This window comes from Dama dama, chromosome 14 (genome assembly GCF_033118175.1).
Source record: "Dama dama isolate Ldn47 chromosome 14, ASM3311817v1, whole genome shotgun sequence".
NCBI classification, from domain to species: domain Eukaryota; kingdom Metazoa; phylum Chordata; class Mammalia; order Artiodactyla; family Cervidae; genus Dama; species Dama dama.
The window spans coordinates 38,555,040-38,576,977 of NC_083694.1; the positions used below are offsets into that span (position 1 = coordinate 38,555,040).

The following is a 21,938-nucleotide window of genomic DNA, read 5'->3' on the forward strand; positions in this document are numbered from 1 at the left end:
AAGATGTGACCTTGCAAGAGTTCAAACGTACTTCCAATTCCTGCTCTGTGTCTGGATTCTTTAGTTTCTGCAGCTCTCGTTCAGTAACAGGAAGTTCATCCACTTCATATGATGAACGGTCACTTTTCCGTTGGGAGAAATCTGTTATCTGAGGTCAAATAAAACACTGTACTTATTAAGAGGGCTCACACTTCCATTGCGAAACATTCCACTCCACACCAATTGTATGAGTCAAAAGTCACTATGCACTCAATAATCCTATGGAAGTTAATGGTTTCCAAAGCACTGCTAAGGTAAGATTTATGTAATAATGAAGCAAACGTGGTTTTGAGTCTGTATGACTAACACCAAGCTGTGGATCTTGAGAGTTTCATACAGTGTGGGGTAGGCATCTGTAGGTGATCCAGAATTATAGCTCAAGTCAAAATATGCAAAGCTCAGGATCACAGCATTTGTTTTTTGCCTTTTTTAAAGAAGTGTTGGGGATCAGGGTGTACTGTCTCAGAGAGTTCACTGTTACATATCATCAACATCTTTTCTTTTTCCTTAACTTGAATTCATCAAGCCCTGGTAAATCCCTGTCTCCAGCACAGACCTCTCCCTGAGCTACAGACCCATACTTGTACTGACTTCTGGACATTTTCATGTAGTATCATATACTTAATAAGTTCAAAACTTAACTCCTCATTTTCCCTCAGAAGTCTGCTCTACATACAGTTCTTTGTGATGTAGATTATCATCCTCTTAAATGCCCAAATTGAAATTTTGAAGGCCACTCTTGACTCCTTCCTCTCTCTCATCCCCACAGTCAATCTGACCAACTCTACTCTTTAATAAGTTCTCATTTCTAATCATTTCTCTCCAGTCTCCTCATGCCCATCTCTTGCCATATATTTTGGTTTGAATCACCACAATCTCTCATCCAGGTCTTTCCCAACTGGCTTTTTTCTCCGTTTCCAATTTCATTCCACTCCAACTCTCCACACTGCAGCCAAAGTGAGCAAGTCAAAATAAATTTCTGATCATGTCACCCTCTGACTCTCTGTTGCCATAGAAAAAACACAAAATCTTTAGCATGTGTCAAGCTTTTTTAATGTTCTGGCCCCTTCTACTGTCTCCTGCCTCTTTCTTAGCACATTCTAGGTGCCAGTAAGATCACTCTTTTTTATCTCCAGGCCTTCACTTATCAACCTCCCAAATATATATAATGTACTTACTTTGTTTATTGCTTATGGTTTATCTCCTCCACTACAATGAAAGCTCCAACACAGCAGGGAACTTACTTTGTTCACTAGTCTAGGTTCAGTACGTAAAACTGTGTCCGGCTCTAACGGGTGCTCAGTAAACAACTGGTGAGTTAATACTCTCATTCTTAGGGCACAGCGCCCCTGCCTTTCCTTCTTCTTTTTGGCCACACCACAGGGCATGTGGGATCTTAGTTCCCCTGAAAGGGATCAAACCCTTGCCCTTGCATTGGAAGCGCCCAGGCTTAACCACTGGACAGCTAGGGAGTCCCCAGTCTTTCCTTCTTGATTTGGCTAAGTCCTTCCAGTTAACCTTTAGATCTCACCTTAAGTATTACTTAGCTTAGAAAGTCCCTCTCCAAATCTGGGCATACAAATCCTTTCTAGATACTACTCATAACATCTTCCACTCCTACTTTCAAAACATAACATTTCAAATTGTCTGATTACAGACCTCAGAGATCTTCTTGTTGTTACTGTTATTAATATATCAATTATTTAAATGTACAATAAACATATATAATGATGGATAATAATATGCGCTATTCTTGATAGTATCTTTTTAATTCTCATATCTTGTTTTTACTCATCCTTTTTTTTAAATGACATATATAGTTGATTTACAATGTTGTGTTAGTTTCATGTGTATAGCGTGTAATTCAGTCACACACATATATTTATCTTTTTTTTTTTCAGATTCTCTTTCCTTGTGCTGTATGCTGTGCTTAGTTGCTCAGTCATGTCCGACTCTTTGAGACCCAATAGACTGCAGCCTGCTAGACTCCTCAGTCCATGGGCATTCTCCAGGCAAGAATACTGGAGTGGGTTGCCATGCCCTCCTCCAGGGGATCTTCCCAACCCAGGGATCAAACTGAGGTCTCCCGCATTTCCTTATAAGTTACAATAAATTAATTCTTATACCTTTTAAAATACCATCTTGTATCTTACTTATACTTTAATTCTTATAACAACTTTGTGAGGCAGGTCTTATCCCCATTTTATAAATAAGGACAAGATATCCTCATGTTCAGCATAGATAATTCAATAAATATTTGTTGAATGACTCACAGGGAGAACACTGAGTTTCATGTCAGTTCTTACAATAAAGTATCACCTGGAGCACTCTAGTTGGTCCATCTGGAACAACTCTGATGGACAACATTCCAGAACCAGGCCTCATTTTTTGGTTAATAAATTGTTGTTCAGGTGGAACTGGCCCCAGAAGCTCCATGGAAGTGTCCGGACCAAGAACAACTTCAGCTCCATCAAACAAACCAGACAGCCCTCCTTTGGCCTAAAGGACAGAGGAAAGATGTATGAAAAAAGGCAAAGGCACTAACTTTGACAATTTAACATGTCATTTGAAACAAGTCACCAAATTTAAACTCACTTCTGAAGGTCAACATACAGCAAAACTTGTACTGTTTTTTCAGTCTTAGAATTGATAAAAAAAAAAAACAGTAGAATTACTAGGGCCAAGATGGAAACTTATACTGCATGAATTTAAGGAATTCTGGGTAAGATAATTCCACAAATACAGTATATTAGCTTAGTGGTAACTTCTAGTCATTAAGATAAGCATAAAAAATAAAAAAGTTCCAAAAGTCCTGTTTCTTTGAGTGTTCTCCCTAGGGCTGTCTTAAAAATCTGAAACATTCTGAAAATTTAAAAATTATCACCATCACTCAGCTTTCCAATAAAAAGCAAATTCTGAATGGAAAACCACCCCCAACATGCATATGGCTGGACCGTCAAATATCAAAGATGGTGTCTCTTCTAAAATGAAACAGGGAATTGTGATGTCATTGATAGCCAGTTATTTGGGCCTTTGGAGAAAAGCACCTTCTTGCCACATGCCCCAAGTAAAAACGAAAACTCTATAGGATGATGCCTTTGGGAGAGTGCACATAGGGCTAGAGAAAATGATAGCACAAGTGTCTAGATTCCCCCTTGTTAGTTTTTAAACAGTAAGTAATGAGAAGGAAAATTTGACCTGGGTTTATAGGACAGATTTCAACATGGAGAAACCTTTTATGACTGTTTCAGGTTTAGAAGAACGTGCACACAATCTTTTAAGGACAGTGTCAGAAAATGTTTTAATGCCATCAATTACTTTATTCAGAATAATAAGATTGAAACAAGCTTATTTCCCTAACCAAAACACATTCTGCTTTGTTGAATACTGTTGTTACAGGGTCACTCACAACCAGAGAAATGATGAAATAGATTCAAGAAACAACAAACACCAGAAAGGGATTTGCGGGGCAGGGGGATGCTCTAAAAGAATTGGAATTACAAGGGCTTTAGAAACAAACCAGAAGTAAAGTCAGGGTCAGACACAGAACCCAACAATTATAACAAGCCCTCTTTTGCTTCTAGAAGTCTGAATTGTATTGCTAATTGAAAATCACAAATCCATTCCAGATGTGTGTTTCATATAAGCAGCTTGTCTTTGATGAAAAAAGCTCAGGGCAATAGAGATAAAGAAAATAAATCTCACCAAACAGCAGTCAGAGGCTCCTTACAGTTTCGCTTGCTGCCCTGGAGAACAAGCTCCCATTATGGAAGGACGGCCAGGTTTCCCCCAGGTCAAACACACTAAGACCTCTCTAGCCTAGCTCTAGCGTTTGCCTTTTGGGTAAAACTGAGGCAGAACTGCATACACAGTCACACATATTGTTCTGCTCTATGCCCAAACCTCTCACACATCTTCCCAGCTACCCATCTCAGAGCCATGGTACCATTCTTGGCCTGAAGCCAGAAGGAGAGAAAATCCAAATTCCTGGTAATTTTCCAAACACACATTTGCTTATAAAGTACCCAGGAGTTTTGCATGCGGTGAACTGGCTGAGTTGAGGGCAGGGGAGATTTGACCAGTAATCTTAATTTTGACATTTGCTACAATTAAATGTTTATTTGGGCACCACTAAGAATGCACAAGTAAACAGAATCTGGAGCATGCAGAGTGCTTGGTGATTATTTACCATCTCAGAGAACACTTTATAAAAGACAGTTTTAACTTCACAGGTCTAAAACAAATCCGTCTAACTTATGGTGAGCTTTTAGCTGACATTTTTCTCTCTCTTTTTAAAACTTCATTGGTAATTTATCTCATCAAAGGAAAAAAAAAAATCCAAATAAGCCAAGGGCGGGGGGGGGAATCACTCAGAGGCAACCATTTCTAAAACATTTCTTATATGTCACCTTCAAGAATATTTCCTGGGTAAATACACACAGATGCACTAAGTTTCATGGTTTTCCTGACTAAAATGAAAGAATACATATTTGCTCTGTAATTTTTTTTTTTTCCCATTCAACAACATCTCATGTATATTCTAAAAGAGACTCTGTTTCAAAAAAAAAAAAAGGCTCAACCACTGCTTGCTGCAACTGAGGATGTCAAAACCTACTGACCTGGACCACAAGCCCATGTAGCCCGCAGGTCAGCTTCCCTTCTCTGAAACTCCAAGTCTGGGTTGTGCTCCGCCTACGGTCAGGCTTCCGAAGCATTAGTGGCTCATACCTGGAAGAAAGGAAAAAGTAACGAGTCCTGTGAGTCAAACACTTCAGGTCTGAAGAGAGTATCAGGATGATGGTTTTACTCTTCTTGCTTTTAAAATCTTCTGCCCTGGAAATCTAACAGACAGTTTGCTTGAATCCTATGGCAATTAGGTTATCTCTAGATGAGGAAAGAAGAATAAAATAAAATGGAAAGCAGTGAGGTCAACAAATACGAATACTTAGGGATTCATAATTTAATAAATGAAATATGTGTTTTCCTGCTTTCTCACGATGACAAGTTATCATGCAGTCTCATGCAGTATGCAAAGGGTTTTAAAAATATTTTCAAAAATCTTTTCTGCTTTATTTCCAAATACTTTTATTTTATATTGAGTTTTAACTTGTAAGTCCTATAAAGTCATTTTGGAAATAAACAAGGTATTAGCTGAAAACATACACTGACTACATGGGCAAACTGAGGTATAGGCTAATAACTTATTCAAAGTTAAAGAGCTGATTTGAATTCAAGGAGCTAAGTCATAAAAACACATTTGATTATTTTCTTAATAATTTATTTCTGCTTTCAGAAGATTTAACAAAATTATTAGATTAAAAACCAAACTTTTCCCTTCTAGGGAGCGCTGGTCATGAAATGCCTCCCAAAGTATGGCTGAATTTATGACCATGAGGGGACCCTGTCAACTACAAACTGGTGCTTGCCAAGAGCAGTTGGGGCCTCCCCTGTGGCTCAGCAGTAAAGAATCCACCTGCAATGCAAGAGATGTGGGTTCAATCCCTGGGTGAGGAATATCCCCTGGAGGAGGGCATGGCAACCCACTCCAATATTCTTGCTGGGAAAATCCCATGGACAGAGGAGCCTGGCGGGCTACAGTCAATGGGACTGCAGAGTTGGACATGACTGAAGTGACTGAGCACATTCACTTCTAGGGAGCAATGGCAGATAGACGTTTGGCTGAAAATAAATTCACTTTTCATAACATATCCTTCTTATTGTTTGTTTTTTTTTAACATCTCCACGGGCATTTCCATAATAACTTTTAAAAGCAAAAAACCCAATACTCATATTTGGAAATAAAATTCTATTGTCGAAGAAAAACCAAATTCTTACTTCACTTCTAAACTATAGCTTTTGGGTATACATTTCCTCTGAGTCTGAATTTGAAAGTGGTAAACTTGAATCAGAAGCTGCCTAGAAAGTTACCTGTTGTCAGTGACTGCAGCGAGACCAGCTATATCCAAGATGGCAGAGCCCTCGGCGGAGCGGGCAGCTGAGGGCTCACTGGGGTTGTGAGGCACGGAAGAGCCCTCGTGGGCCAGCATGCCTGTTCCAGTCATCCTCCACAGCTGAGAGCGCTTCCCTGGTTCCTGTTGGGCAGAGACAGAAAGAGCCATCATGTGCAGACATAGCTCCAGACAAGGGCTGGATGAATTCTCAAGGAGGAACTGTACTAAAAAGGACATTTTCCACATTAGATACTAACAGATGCTTAATTCAAACTTGCATTATTGTCAATCCCCAGTTGCAGTTTGGATGAAACCTGCTAAACTCTTTGAAACAATAAAAAAAAAACCCAAATAATGTAAACTTTAAAACTTTACTTTCTGAGCAAACTAGTGAGTCGAGGTTCAATCTAATTCCCTCCAGTAGCTGTTAACTGCTCTTCCTGGTAGTAACCCTCCATGACTTACATGGAAGAGAGATCCAATTATATAAAGTATATATGATATTCTCAACACTTGGTCTTTTGTGATGCTCGTAACTGGCAGACAACAAGAATTTACCAGTGCACTCTCCCATCCCACGTTTATCATGGACGCATACTACATAGAGAGCTTCTCTGATAGATCAGATGGTAAAGAATCCGCCTGTAATGTGTGAGACCCAGGTTCAACCTCTGGGTTAGGAAGATCCCCCCGGAGAAGGGCATGGCAACCCATTTCAGTATTCTTGCCTGGAGAATCCCCATGGACAGAGGAGCCTGGTGGGCTACAGTCCATGGGGTTGCAAAGAGTCAGACAAGACTAAGCTACTAAGCGATACCTACTACAATGATGGTTTCCAATTCTTAGGTCAGCTGCGTTCAGTATTAAGCTGATTATATTCAGAAATTATACTAAATTGTTTCTACTAATTCTAAATATATTTTCTCCTTAGCAATATTTTATAAACAGCACTTGGGACTTCCAGGCCAATTCATGAGAAGCAATAATAATAGTAATAACATCTACTATGTTATTTACTATGAATATTTACTATGTGTCAGTCACTGATTGATCACTGTGATTTACACACAGTAATTCATTTAAGCCTCAGAACAATCCAGTGAAGTATATACTATTATTACCCTGACTTACAAATGAAGAAGCTAAGTCTCAATGAGATAAAGAAACTCCAGCTCGGTCACATAACGAGTAGGTGGCAGAGTGAAGGTTTGAATTCCCACAGGGTGAGTGCAGGGACACACTTAACCACTCTGCCACACTACCTTTCTAACAATCCACATAACTCCATTTCAGTAACACCAAACCATTGAGAAGACTCTTTCTATGGGAATGAATACTCCAGCTAGACCTGTCAGGATCATACTCTGGGTTCCACAAACGCATCCACACACTGCCTCACACTGGAAAAATAGCTTTTCTGCTACATTCTCCAAAGTAAAAGCTGAGAAAGTAGTATGACTGCTGGAGTCGAATGCCAGGACTTGAAGCCCAGCTGCTTCATTACTAGCTAAGTGACCTTGGCTCAGTTACTAAATTTCTCAGAGCCTGTCTTTGCTGATTTTTCAAACAGGGAAATTAAGCTACCTCTGAGGGTTCTCGTGATAAGTGTACGTGCCTGGCACAGGGTAATGTCTCAATAAATGTTGGCAACGTTATCATGATTACATCTCTTTACACAGCATGCTATGTATAGTATCTTAGTTGATCCTTCTCATAAACCTGGAAGATCAGTGGGAAAATGAGGCTCAGGAAGGAATGTGAGAAAGTAGATATCACCTTTACATGGCAAGGCCAGAACTCAAATCTAAAAGATATGACATTTTTTCTACTGTGTGCTACTGCCTCCTGCACCTGTGAACACAGATGGACCTCAGCTGCATGTCTCCACCCACAATCCCCACATGCTTCTCAGTTCACAGTAAGGGAACACATCTATCCAGAGCACCAAAACCACATGGTGCATCTCAGTTTTCCTGGAGGTGTTCCAGATTGGGAATCAAAGCCCAAATGCCAGGTGGAGTCAAGTCTTCATATATGGATTCCACTATTGCTTGCCCATATGTACAGGCTCATCATCATTGGAAACTACCCAAACCTTCATTTAAAAATCTGAGATGCACCATTCTCCTTCCAGTTCCCTTCCCCTGCCCCTGTCCTATATAATTTAGTCCTAAAACTTTAGGTGAGACAGAAGAAAGGAGATACCCGGGGGACACATGACGGTGGGTGGGTGTATTATGGTGGCCCGACCCTGAGTGGGACGTGAAAACACATGTGGGTGATAATCCATGTCACCCATGGATTATAATGGGGCCAGGGAGGTGAGCTTAGGATGGGTGAGGTGAGGTGAGGAGGGTACTCCTGTGAAGGGTAGGGGCTGGTAGGGAATTTGCCCAGAATGTGGCGAGCAGAGCCCATGCCAGGTAATAAGGTGCACACAGGGGAGGGGCAGGGGCACAACTGTGGTGAAAGTGCATAGGTTACATTCAGGGAAACTGATCAAATTAAGTACATTCTTAGTACTGGACAAGGGAGTCACAAATATGAAAAGGGAGAAAATTACAATGAGCTCTGTGGTGCTGGACTGGAATTAGAACTATCACTGTGAAAGGCTGGTTTTTAATATACAGAGAAAGAGAAATCTGTTTAATATATAAATACACACATAAGATATATGTATGCATATGCACATATGTTACGTATATCCTAAGATATATATGTGCCTGTGTGTGCATATACATGCCATGTGTACATACAACCCCTAGGTCTGCCCCTTGAGAGGGTCTGGGATCAGTGACACAACAGCAACAAGGGCACCAGTGGATGTACCTGAAGTTTCTAAATTCCATTCTCTGATAAAAGGAATCAGGGTTCCTTAAAGAAGTGGCAAATTCCAGGAATGCTGCAGGGAAAGTATAAAATGAGCCCAAAATAACTTGCTGTGTCACAAAGTACAAAAGTGCTCAAGGAACGAGGGGGCATTATGTCAAAGGACACAGAAGGCTAAAGGCACTCCCGCCGGCCAAACAGGAGAACTGAGGGTAAAAATAAATCCTGACACCAACAGAAAACACCCTGAATAAGACAGGAAGCCATGGGGACATACACAAAGCTGGAGACCGAACTGGGCCCTGCAAACCCCTTATACTGAAGACCTAACCCTCAGTTGTGATGAAAACGGGGCCTCTGGGTAGTAAAGTTTAGATGAGGACATGAGAGTGGGGGTGTCCTGTCAGGCTCAGTGCCCTTAGACACCAAAGGGCTTGCTTTCTCCTTTCCCCTCGCCCCTGCCTGGTGCTTCTCTGCCATTTGAGGATACAGTGAGAAGGCAGCAGTTTACAAAGCAGGAAGAGAGCCCTCTACAGGAACCGAACTGGCCAGCACCCTGATCTCAGACCTCCCAGCCTCCAGAGGAACTGTGAGAAATAAATTTCCGTCGTTTATAGTGTTCTGTTTGGAAGATCAAGCTAATACACATGCATGCATGCATACATACACAGGAAACCTGATGAGGAACAGTATATTTACAGAGTCTCAAAGTACCTCTCGAAGGTATTTATATTTATTAAATACAGGGAAAAAGAAAAACTTCCTTCACAGTTGAGAAGACTGGCAGACACCACCTTAAGCAAGTGCTAACATTAAAATCACCAGCAACAGGACTCCACTTCTACAGAATTTCTGCCAAGTTTCCTGCAAATCTGAGATACTTTCAAAATAAAAAGTAAAAAAACAAAAACCTAAGATGTCAACCTCCTACTCCTGGTTTCTAATTTAAATGCACAGATCCATTTCCTAGCACCTATTCAAAGAATTGTCTAGCCTTAGATGTCAATGTAACTCACTTATCACCTGCCCTCTCATTTACCAGTTTTCATCTTCATCAAGTGAAATAACAAACGTGAAAGTGTATAAATTAAAATTTTTATTAAAATACTTTTTGCTACTTAATTAAAAATTTTTGTTTTTGTTTACTTAACAGTCCCATAGGCCTTGGAAATCACCAGAATATTCATGATTCGTGTTTTCTGATCACACCTGTGATCACATCCCACTTGAAAAATCATCTTTATCCTGAGTTGACTTTCATTCACTCTAACATCCTCATCAAAGTGAACACTTCTTTGAAGGTCATCTGAATCACTTCCAAGGACTCTTCCATTTCCCCCCCGCCAATTCCCTGATTTCTGTCAGACTTGTATTTTTAAATTACTGCCTTTCAAAATTTCCTTTTTCAAAATTTTCAATAGAAGTCAAGAAAATTGTTTACTTTCAATTACTACACCTCATGGTCTCTTTTTGTTATTGTTGTTGCTATTCAGTCACTAAGTCGTGTCTGACTCTTTGTGATGCCATAGACTGCAACACGCCAGGTTTCCCTGTCCTTCACTATCTCCCAGAGTTTGCTCAAATTTATGTCCACTGAGTCAGTGATGCTATCTAACCGTCTCATCCTCTGTCACCCTTTTCTCCTTTTGCCTTCAATCTTTCCAGAAACAGGGTCTTGTCAAATGAATCAGTTCTTCGCATTCAGTGGCCAAAGTATTGGAGCTTCAGCTTCAGCAACAGTCCTTCCAATGAATATTTGGGTTGATTTTCCTTTAGGATTGACTTTGATCTCCTTGCAGTTCAAGGGACTCTCAAGAGTCTTCTCCAGCACCACAGTTCGAAAGCATCAATTCTTCAGCACTCAGCCTTCTTTACGGGCCAACACTCACATCCATACATGACTACTGGAAAAACCATAGTTTTGACTATATGGACCTTTGTCAGCAAAGTGATGTCTGTGCTTTTTAATGCTTTGTCTAGGTTTGTCATAGCTTTCCTTTCAAGGAGCAAGCATCTTTTAATTTCATGGCTGCAGTCACTGTCTGCAGTGATTTTGGAGCCCATGAAAAGAAAATCTGTCACTGCTTCCACTTTTCCCCCTTCTATTTGCCATGAAGTGATGGGACCAGACACCATATCTTAATTTTTTTTTTTTTCATATCTTAATTTTTTTGAACGATGAGTTTTAAGCCAGCTTTTCCACTCTCCTCCTTCACCCTCATTAGGAGTCTCTTTAGTTCCTCTTCACTTTCTACCATTACAGTAGTATCATTTGCATATCTAAGGCTGTTGATATTTCTCCTGGCAATCTTGATTCCAGCTTGTGATTCATCCAGCCTGGCATTTCACATGATGTCCTCTGCATGAGTACATAAATAAACAGGATGACAATACACAGCCTGTCTTACTCCATTCCCAATTTTGAACCAGTCCATTGTTCCATGTAAGGTTCTAACTGTTGCTTCTTAACTCACATACAGGTTTCTCAAGAGACAGGTAAGGTGGTCTGGTATTTCCATTCTCTAAGAATTTTTCACAGTTTGTTGTGATCCCTGGTGGCTCAGACGGCAAAGAATCTGCCTGCAATGTGGAGACCTGGGTTCAATCCCCTGGTTGGGAAGATCCCCTGGAGGAGGGCTAGGCAACCCATTCAGTATTCTTGTCCATGGGGAGAATCCCCATGGACAGAGGAGCCTGGTGGGCTACAGTCTATGGGGTTGGAAAGAGTGGGACACGACTGAGCGACTAAGCACACAGCACACACAGTCAAAGGCTTTCATGTAGTCAATGAAGCAGAAGTAGATGTTTTTCTGAAATTACCTTGCTTTCTCTATGATCCAATGACTGTTGGCAATTTGATCTCTGGTTCCTCTGACTTTTCTAAACCCAGTTTGTACATCTGGAAGTTCTTGATTCACACAATCCTGAAGCCTAGCTTGAAGGATTTTGAGTATTACCTTACTAGCATGTGAAAGGAGCACAATTGTACAGTAGTTTAAACATCCTCTGGCACATGCTCTGTTTACTCATCACCATTCCCAAATCTGATTTCTAAAATGTATCTAAGACAGTCTTATAGAAAAGAGTGTGATAACATTTTAAGCCAAGTTGCATTATGTGGCATTCAAATGGTGTGATACAGAAATACATGTAGAAGTACTGGGCTTCCCTAGTGGCTTAGATAGGTAAGGAATCTGAGAAGTACTGGTAGACTGATAGATGGATGAACCTTAAAAACATCAGAATAAGTGAAAGAAGTTCCTCATTGAAGACCACTCACATGGAAGTCCAGAACAGGGGAGTCTATAGTGACAGAAAGTGGATTAATGATTGCCTACGGCTGGGAAATATGGGGTATGTCCATGAGACAGCTAAAGGATACAGAGTTCTTTCCTGAGTGATGAAAATGTTCTAAAATTGAGTGTGGTTATAGTTGTACATACTGCGGATATACTAAAACCCACTGAACTGTATATTTTAAATGGAAGATTTGTATGGTGTATGAATTATGTATCAATAAAGTTGTCAAAAAATATAAAACTGAATTAAAAATCCATGTATCAAAGTTTCATTTGATGTGCAAAACGTGAAATAACTTGAATCTCCGCCCCCCCCCATTAAAGATGTGAGAAGAGTTGTACAACCTCAAAGCCAAATGGGTCACCAACCGCCTGCACTACCCACTGCCCCAACTGATGCCACTTCAGGTGACAGAGGCACATTCTCCATTAGTATGAGGGCCACTCACACGGTGAACACACTTCCTCTGTCAGGGTTATTTACGGATTATATAACTTACATTATGCAAAATTTTCTGGAACACACTCCTTGGGTGAGTGTTTCAAATAATTAGTTAGGATCTCCTTCCTCTTACAGTGATTTTCTGCACCTCTGTTCTCAAATAACATTCATTTTGAAGACTCAACTATTTCTTTCTAGTCCTTCTGTCAGCCACAATATTTCTGGTCAGTTTACTCTTTCTCTCAATATCTAGATCTAACAGCATAAACATTTTCCTAAACTGGAAAAGAATGCTGCCATAAATAGGGAGAAAACTGTCATTGTGATCATTTTTCCATTGAGTTCAGGGAAAAGTAGATTAGGGGAGTGTTACAACAGTAAAAAAGTAAGGAAAATGACAAATCACAAATTTGGGGAAAAAAATAAATTCAAGAATTGAGTTCTCCAAGAAGGGTATCAAAGATGAGAGGGACTTAGGGTTCCTACAGTAGGCATCGCAGGACAGAGGGGAGAACCCCACCCGGAGCTGTCAGGACACCCAAGTTCCACCCTGAGCCCAGGCCTCGGTCTCCACCTGCTTGTTTGGAAAAGGAGGGGATGGACCAGGCAGCCTATCTCTTATTCTAACTTTTATTCTAAATCTTATTCTAAACTCAAAGTTCTAGGCTCTCCTACCTTCTTCTTTAAAATGACTCTCTGTGTCTTCGGTGAGACATCCAAGACAAGCTCTGCACAAGTAATGGCTTTGTTGGAAGTCACAGGCCGTCCTGTCCCCTCCTGCAAACTAGAATTGAAAAAACAGTAACAGTCATAATACACACACACCCTCCCGACCCCACACACATGTACTTATTCAAGTATTCATAAGCAGATGCCTAAACCTCCACTATATAGAAAACTTTTTTTTTAATCATGAAAGAAAAAGTCTGACTCAAGCTGCAGAAAGATCAAGGTTGTGTTGTTCTCCTGCATAATTCAAAGATTCATTTGTCAGAAGATATACATAAAAGTGAGATTCTGACATAAAAGAATGACTATATATTTTTAGAGGGAAAAAAACAAAAACCAATCCAGACATTCCAAAGGTCCAAGAATTGGCTCTACTGTTGGCCAGGAAGAGGATCAGCGTTACTGCATCCTCACATCTTAGCAAGAAATCAGAAGTTCCTTTAGGATGAAAAGAAAACAAAGGGTTCATAATCACCTCCTCCAATTCTACCCTGTTGTGTTTCTCTGGGCTTAAGAATCCTAAGTTTTATGGAATTGCTGCAGCTTTAACTATACTTTAGGGTATTTTGATGAGATTTTGTTTAGATTATTCTATTTCCATTAATCTCTATTATCAAAAAAGGGACTGAAAAATTCAAAGTTAAAAATTAGCTTTCATGATATCAAAAGCACAAGTAAATAAAAAAATTGATTTCAACAAAATTGAAAACTTTTATCCTTCCAAAAGACATTACCAAGAAAGTAAAAACACAACCCACAGAATAGATGATAGTGGCAAATCATGTATCTGATATGGGATCTGCAGCCATATTACATAAGGAGTTGTAAAATTCAACAATAAACAGGCAAAAAAAAAAAAAAATCAAATGTAAAAATGGGCCAAGGATTTGAACAGACATTTCCCCAAAGATATACAAATGAGGAATTCCCTGGTAGTCCAGCAGTTAGGACACAGACCTTTCACTGCCATGGCCCAAGTGGCCAGGGTTCAAGACCCACAAGCTATGTAACAAGGGAAAAAAAAAAGATATACAACTGACCAATAAGCACATGATAAGATCTTCAATGTCATTAGCTAGTATAGAAATGCAAATGAAAACCACACTGAGATACCACCACCTACTTAGTAGAATTGTTACAATTAAAGAAAAAAAGTGGAAAACAACAAGCTCTGTGGAAAATATAGAAGAAATGAAACCCTTACACATTGATGGCAGGAATATAAAATGATTCAGCTGCTGTGGAAAACAGTACAGCAGTTCCTCAAAAAGGTAAACAAAGAATTACCATAGAACCCAGCAATTCCACCCCAAGGTATACACACAAAAGAATTAAAACAAGCACTTAAACACATGTACAGGCATTTGATTGCAGCACTGTTCATAATAGCCAAAAAGTAGGGACAATGCAAATGTCCATCAAAGGAAGAATGGACAAAGAGAATGTGGTATAGACGTACAATGGAGTATTACTCAGCCATAACAGGAATGAAAAAGTGACACACGCTACAATGTGGGTGAACCTTGAAAACATTATGCTAAGTGAAATAAGCCAGTCACAAAAGGTCAGATATTTTATGATAATTTATGTGGAATATCTGGAATAGGTAAATCCTTAGAGACAAGAATGCAGATCTGTGATTTCCAGGGGCTGGAAGAAAAGGTTTACTGGGCAGTAACTACTTAGGGTTTGGAGTGATGGAACTGTCTCGGAACTAGAGGTGGGAGCTTTACATCATGAATATATTAAATGCCACCAAACTCATCACTTTAACAAATGGTTAATTTTACAGTTTATGAACTTCGCCTCAATTCAAAAAAACAAAATCCTAGTCTCTTTCCTCGTCATTAGTTCTCATCAAAGATGCAAAGAAATAGGGTCCACTAGACTTCAAAATATAGTTCAGCCTCTCAGCACACTAGATTCCCAGAAACTTCTCTTTTTATCTATTCATATCTGCTCAACCTATGATACTACTAAGTCTCCACTAGGATTCTTCAGTTAAAGAGCTTAGTAACTACCAGAACATGAGGAAATATAGAGAAAAACATGCATAGCAACCAGATTAAGGACTGGTTTTTCAGGCACTAAAACCTTATCAAAGCAAACATGCCATTCATATCATTATTAGTGAAATCTAGGGTCTAAGAAGATGAGAGAGATGCTGCACAGACTCAGACAATTTCTTGGGGGCCTCAGGCACATATAAAAATATTTCATAAGCAAAACTATTTAGGACATTTTGGAAATAAACAGGACTTTAAATGTACTGTTCACCAGGTGACTTATATTTGGAATGCTAAAGATTCGGCTATTTTCCCAGTATCTTCATGGATCAACTTTAAAATTGGCCCTGTGATCAGCACAGAAACAACTGTATTTATGTGTTGGTGGAATGAACACTCTTGAAAGCCTAATATTCTGAATCTCTATGTACCTATCCATGTACCAATCTAACAGAATTAGAACAAGCTGACTACTCCTTGCTTGCTTTTTTTTTTCTAAATACAACTAACTAATCAGACAAACAGTGAAGATCATAAGATCATAATTCTGAGGCAACTGTAATTACTGTCAAGTTAAACTCCTCTGCCTGCCTTTAGGTGACTATTAAGAAGACCCTAAAGTGTCTGCTTAATCAGTGTTCTCAATGGGAGAGGAGGATCAGAACAGTGATTCGAGTAATTATGGATGAAGATTAGTCAGTTTCAAATAAGGAACGAGGTAAAACAAATAAAAAATAGCAGCTAGCAGCAAGAAGTTTAAAAAATGCTTAAGAAATATCTCCATAAAGCAAGAGAAGTTGAAGCTATTACAACAAAAATGCCCAAAGAGAGTTGTTAAATACTAGAATGGATTATTAGGAAGCTCTTTAAAAAGAGAAGAGTCTTGCCTCTTTGGATAAATTTTACTCTAGCCAGAAGACAAGGGCTTAGACAGAAGAGCTCTCAAGATAAAGTCTGAGCCTAGGATTTGGTAAAGAATGGAAGGAATTTTCCTTCATCCCTCAGCCTTCTGAGAATTGCTTAAAATTTAAAACCGGTTAATAATTAGACTTACCCAGAGAACGTGTATGTAGCAGCAATGTAAATGAAATTTTCATAATAAAGCTGCTGGTTATCCTGGAAATCATTCATGTTGCAGCTGATCTCAGAGGAACCTGCCCCTTTAACAGTCAGAGTAATAAAAGGTGGCAGGGTGGGTTCATCCCAAGCATAATCCAAAGAAGTCATGGGCTTCACTTCAGTGCGGAGCCTGGGCTCAGCAACGCCATGCTGAGTGAAGACAACCGGGACCTACAGGAACGGTAGAGAATAAGGAGAAATTCATTCAGTGGGGTGATGCTGGAAAGTGATTCAGTGCCTCTTAGGTTCCAAATCTTTCCCAAATGAATGCTATTCAGGGTACAAAACCACAAGTAAGGCTCAACAGCTGGCCTCTTCAAATGCCTTCCTAATCTTCTTCAAAATTGCAAAAAGCCCACCAGTTAGAGGACATGGGTCACAGTCTGTTGGGTAAAAGCTTTTGAGAAGCTTTGCCATACCAAATACCTAGAGAAAGCAACTCTGTTCTTTCAGTGGCATCTAGTCTCACCCCACCATGCCCAGGATACACTATGAACAAAGAAAGGAACAAAAATCTTGGGATTCAGCTATGGAAAGTTACAAATTATAAGACATAAGGCATAATTTAAAATAGAATCTAACAACCTCCATCTTGGCTGCACTTGGAAGATTCAGAAGGGAGCTCACTGTTAACAAAGCATCAGTAGAACTGCCCATTCTACTGGGCATTTGTCAATCTGATTCTGATTTCTGTGTTTATATGGTGTGTCTGCAGAGGGCCCCATGCTAACCAAACCATCTGGTCAAAGTAACTTTTGGGAGCTGAGAAGTCACTTCTGGACAAGGTTGCCCAGGAATCAAAATAACCAGCAGATTATTATTATTTTTTTTTTTCTATTTCTGAACTCTTTATTTATTTATTTATTTATTTATTTTTTCAAGCTGTTGAATTTTATGCTGTCTAGGTTTGTCATAACTTTTCTTCCAAGGATCAAGCATATTTTAATTTCATGTCTGCAGTGATTCTGGAGGGGTGCTTAATACAAACTTTCTATTTTCTCATGCAGATTATTAAAAGATTTGTATTCAAGTGTTTTATTTAGTAAAATTGCTATTTTTCATGGTTTCAAAAAAAAAAAAAAAAATGACCAGCAGAAACCACCTCCCAGTGGTTAGAATTCCTGAGACCGCTGTGCAGCTTCTTTCAAACCCAAGTTTACAATGTATTTCATCATCATCTTAAGTGCAGTATATGCTCCACTTTCCGACATATGAAAGAGCCAAACTGGCTCTCAACTCCCCTTGATACCTTAGAAAAGTTGTCAATTCGGAAAGGAGGGGGTAACTGATCTGTATCACTGAAGGAGATCCTATAGGTAGCTCCTCGGAGAGTAATTTCCACACGCAGGAAGAAGCATTTTCCCAGAGTATCCCTGCAGCAAAAGGAAATCATAGAGGCTGCATAAAATGTAGGGAACAAGTTCCCAACTCACTTTCTTCTCACACTTCTCACAATTACCACTGTGTGTTCTTTGACCACATTTAAAAAGTAGAAATTGACAGTACAATCACACAGTAAAACAGAAATCATTCAAGCAACTTTGAACAGCATGCCATAGCTATATGAGATCTACAAATTTTACTTTGGGTTTGTTTTGGGTCATAGTGTCAGTGCAACAAGTGAGTAAATATTGGTTGAACTACATAAAATTGTTGATACTAGACTACTTTTGACCTAGAAAAGAGGAATTTCATATGGTTCAAACTAATATGTTGATGTTATTGATCAACAGGGTTCACACTGTAGGATAAGGGAAGATGAGGAAGAATCCTGTGGAATGGAGGTACCAGATGCGATCATAATGTATGTGTGTGTGTGTGTGTGTGTTTAAATATGGACAAACCACTGGAGAGAATGGAAAGCTCTTCTTTATGGAAGAATATCAGTTACTAAATGTAGAATACATGTACGAACCAGAAATCACCATTTTGCAACCACTAATGTAACAAATGATTCAGGTGAGAACCACCAAACCACTGACTGAAAGGTTTTGTGAAAAGTGAGTATATAAAAAGGTTCAAATTATCCCTACAATGGACTAGTGTTGTTTGTAAAGAAAAGGTAACTTTACAAAAGAGAGACCTGGTGGACAGCACCTAAACCGAATGATGATCGAATTTAACATCAATAATGGAACCAACAGGCATCACAGGCCTCCTGACAAGATGTAATGGGAAATATACACCACCGCAGAAGCAGTGTTCTTACCAAAAATGTCAGGCCCAAACTTAAACATAGAAAACCATCAGAAAAGTCCAGAAAACAAACCATTCTATACAAAACTGGCTTGGACTCCAAAAATGTCAACGTTAATAAAGACAAAAAAGGAAAACTGAGACGGTGACCATTCTAGATTAAAGCAGATGTGACACACCAGCCAAATAAAATGCATGATCCTTCACTGGACCCCAGATCTGGGAAGCAGGGTTACTGTGAAGAACATTTTAAAGGACATTTTATATGCTTAAAAACATGATATTAAATTTCTTCAGTGTGTAACGATAGGTGACAAATTTTTTATGTCTGAAGTATTATGATGACTTCATTTTACTTTCAAATGGTTTAGGGAAAAATGATGCATGTGAATACATTGTGGAGAGAGAACAAGAACAGAGCAAATGCTGAAAAGTAGGAAATGTAGGTAAAGGAGGGGTGTCTTTGTACTACTCCTACAAGTTCTCTGTGGGTTTAAACTGTTTCAAAATGAAAACTTGAGGAAAGTAAAGGAAACATCTGGCCCAGGTCCCTGCTCAGTAGTTTAGGGCCACACACTGAAACTATTTCAAAGGGATTAAAAGCTATCACCCACCCCTACCCTCCACACCTTTCTTTCCTTTCTTTTCTTCTTCTTTTAAGTAATCATGAGTAACTTTTCTGTTTAATTCTGAATTGGCTTTATACCACACAACAGACCTGGGCTGCCTCCACCAAAGCAGTGTATAAATCAATGGTGGTTTTAGCTGCAAATTCCTCACCTTGCCCGCCCCCACCCCAACCTTGTGGGGAACATATGACACCATGAGACAGGAGTTCTGGTTGAAGTCAGGATGAGGGCACTGGGGCCCTGTCCACTTCACTCATCTGGCCTATAAAATCACCTCCTTAGACCCGTATGAATTCTAGGAACACAGCCTGAAAACCACTATACCAGATGCAACTAGCTCTAATAAGGAGCAGGGCAAAAGATAATTAAGAAAGGCACATCAGCAACAAAAACAAAACCAAAGACAAACCTCAGACAATGCATTTTTTAAAAAGTCAAATATAAATATTATTCTGAATCATCTGTTAATAAATTACCCATTTTTCTGTTCCCTTGTAATAGTGTTCTCTCCAAAGAGAACTCACCATAAGGTATAAATAATTAAATTTTGCTTCTAGATGTGTTGAACTAGCACTGATTTCAGTCTCTTTGGCTTCAAAAGCATTTGATGAAAAACATTAAAGACAGAAACAAACAGAAAGACATCCCATGTTCATGGATTTAGAAAACTTAATATTGTCAAGATGTCAATGCTACGCAAATTAGATCTAGAGATTTAATATAATGCTCTTCAAAATTCCAACTGTTTTTTTCCCCCAGAAATAGAAAAATTTATCCTAAAATTCAGATGGAATCTCTAGGGACTCCATGTAGCCAAAATAATCTTGAAAAAGAACAAAGATGGAGGTCTCACACTTCCTAATTTCAAAGCTTATTACAAAGCTACTGTAATCAAAACAGTCTGACACTGGCAAAAAGACAAAATATGAAGGAATAGACTAGAAAGCTCCAAAATAAACCCTCACATATAGGGTCAAATAATTCTTGACAAGGGTGTAGAAATCATTCCATAGGGAAAAGAAAGTTTTTTCAACAAATAGTACTGGGAAAACTGGATATCCACAAACAAAAGAATAGAGTTGGACTCTATTATTGTTCAGTCGCTAAGTCGTGTCTGACTCTTTGTGACCCCATGAACTGCAGCATGCCAGGCTTCTCTGTCCTTCACTATCTCTCTGAGTTTGCTCAAACTCTTGTCCATTTAGTCAGTGATGCCATCCAACTATCTGATCCTTTGTCACTCCCTTCTCCTCTTGCCCTCAATTTTTCCCAGCATCAGGGTCTTTTCCAATGAGTCAGCTCTTCGCATCTGGAACCCAAAGTATTGGAACTTCAGCTTCAGCAATCGTCCTTCCAATGAGTACTCAGGGTTGACTTCCTTTAGGACTGACTGGCTTGATCTCCTTGCAGTCCAAGGGACTCTCAAGAGTCTCCTCTAGCACCACAGTTCGAAAGGATCAGTTCTTCAGCACTCAACCTTCTTTATGGGCTAACTCTCACATCCATACACGACTACTGGAAAAACCATAGCTTTGACTATGTGAACCTTTGTCGGCAAACTGATGTCTCTATTGAACTCTTAACCTCATATGAATACAAACAGATCAAAGATCTATATAGAAAAGCTAAAACTATAAAATTCTCAGAAGAAAACATAGGGGAAAAGCTTCAAGACACTGATTTGGCAATGATCTTGCATACAACACAGAAAGCACAGGAAACCAAAGTTAAAATCGGCAAGCTGGACTATATCAAAATTAAAAACTATATGTCAAAGAATACAGTCAACAGAGTAAAAATGCAACATATGAGTGGGAGAGAATATATGTAAATCATACATCTCATATATCAGACTCGGATTGCAGACAGCCGGACACAACCGAAGCCACTTAGAATGCACGCATGTATATATCTCATAAGGGGTTAGTATCCAGAATAAACGATTCCTACAACTCAACAACAACAAAAATCCAACTCAAAAACAGGCAAAGAACTTGAACAGACATGTCAAAAGATGTACAAATGGCCTACAAGCACATGAAAAGAAGCTCAGCATCACTAATCATTAAGGAAATGAGAATCAAAACCATAAGATACCACCTCACACCCATGAGGATGGCTATTATCAAAAAAAAAGAAAAATAACAAGCATTGGTACAGATGTGGAGAAACTGGACCCTCGTGTGCTCTTTGCAAGAATGTAAAATGGTGAAATATAAATGGTGAATGTAAAATGGTTCTACTGTATACCACAGTGAACCATATTCAGTATCCTGTGATAAACCATAATGGAAAGGAAAATGAAAAAGAACATATATATCATGTTTATATAACTGAATCACTGTGCTGTATAACAGAAATTGACACCACATTGTAAATCAGTTATACTTGAAGAAATTAAAAAGAAGAAAGAATGAAATAGAATTTCACTGCACTAAAGGGAAATAAAATGTAATAAATTAAATGTTGTCACCAAAAACAAAAAAAGGAGTTCTGACACATGTTACAATGTGGATGACATTGAGGACATTATGCTAAGTGAAATCAGCCAGTCACAAAAAGACAAATATTGTATGATTTTACTTATCTGAGGTACCCAGAGTAGTCAAATTCATAGAGAAAGGAGAACAAAGGTTGCCAGGGGTTAAGAAAGGGAAAATGAGGAGTTGTTGTTTAATGGGTATAGCGTTTCTGTTTTA

The 21,938-nt window shown here is 39.1% G+C and overlaps 1 protein-coding gene across 9 annotated transcripts in view; it reads right to left on the bottom strand.

Moving 5' to 3' along the window:
* VPS13D (vacuolar protein sorting 13 homolog D) overlaps positions 1–21,938 on the bottom strand; it is a 265,619-nt gene that overhangs the window by 118,382 nt on the left and 125,299 nt on the right. For 8 of the 9 annotated variants that reach the window (XR_009695793.1, XR_009695794.1, XM_061160354.1 and 5 more), the window contains 7 exons: positions 17,664–17,787; positions 16,350–16,585; positions 13,236–13,344; positions 5,968–6,131; positions 4,659–4,767; positions 2,359–2,538; positions 32–148 (listed from right to left, as the gene is read on the bottom strand). Coding sequence is in view for 6 of the 9 variants with exons in the window: in XM_061160354.1 (XP_061016337.1) it covers positions 32–148; positions 2,359–2,538; positions 4,659–4,767; positions 5,968–6,131; positions 13,236–13,344; positions 16,350–16,585; positions 17,664–17,787 (1,039 nt within the window). In the remaining 3 variants the exon portion in view is untranslated. Of the gene's footprint in view, positions 1–31; positions 149–2,345; positions 2,539–4,658; positions 4,768–5,967; positions 6,132–13,235; positions 13,345–16,349; positions 16,586–17,663; positions 17,788–21,938 lie in introns of all 9 variants that reach the window. The other variant, XR_009695795.1, reaches the window with a different exon arrangement.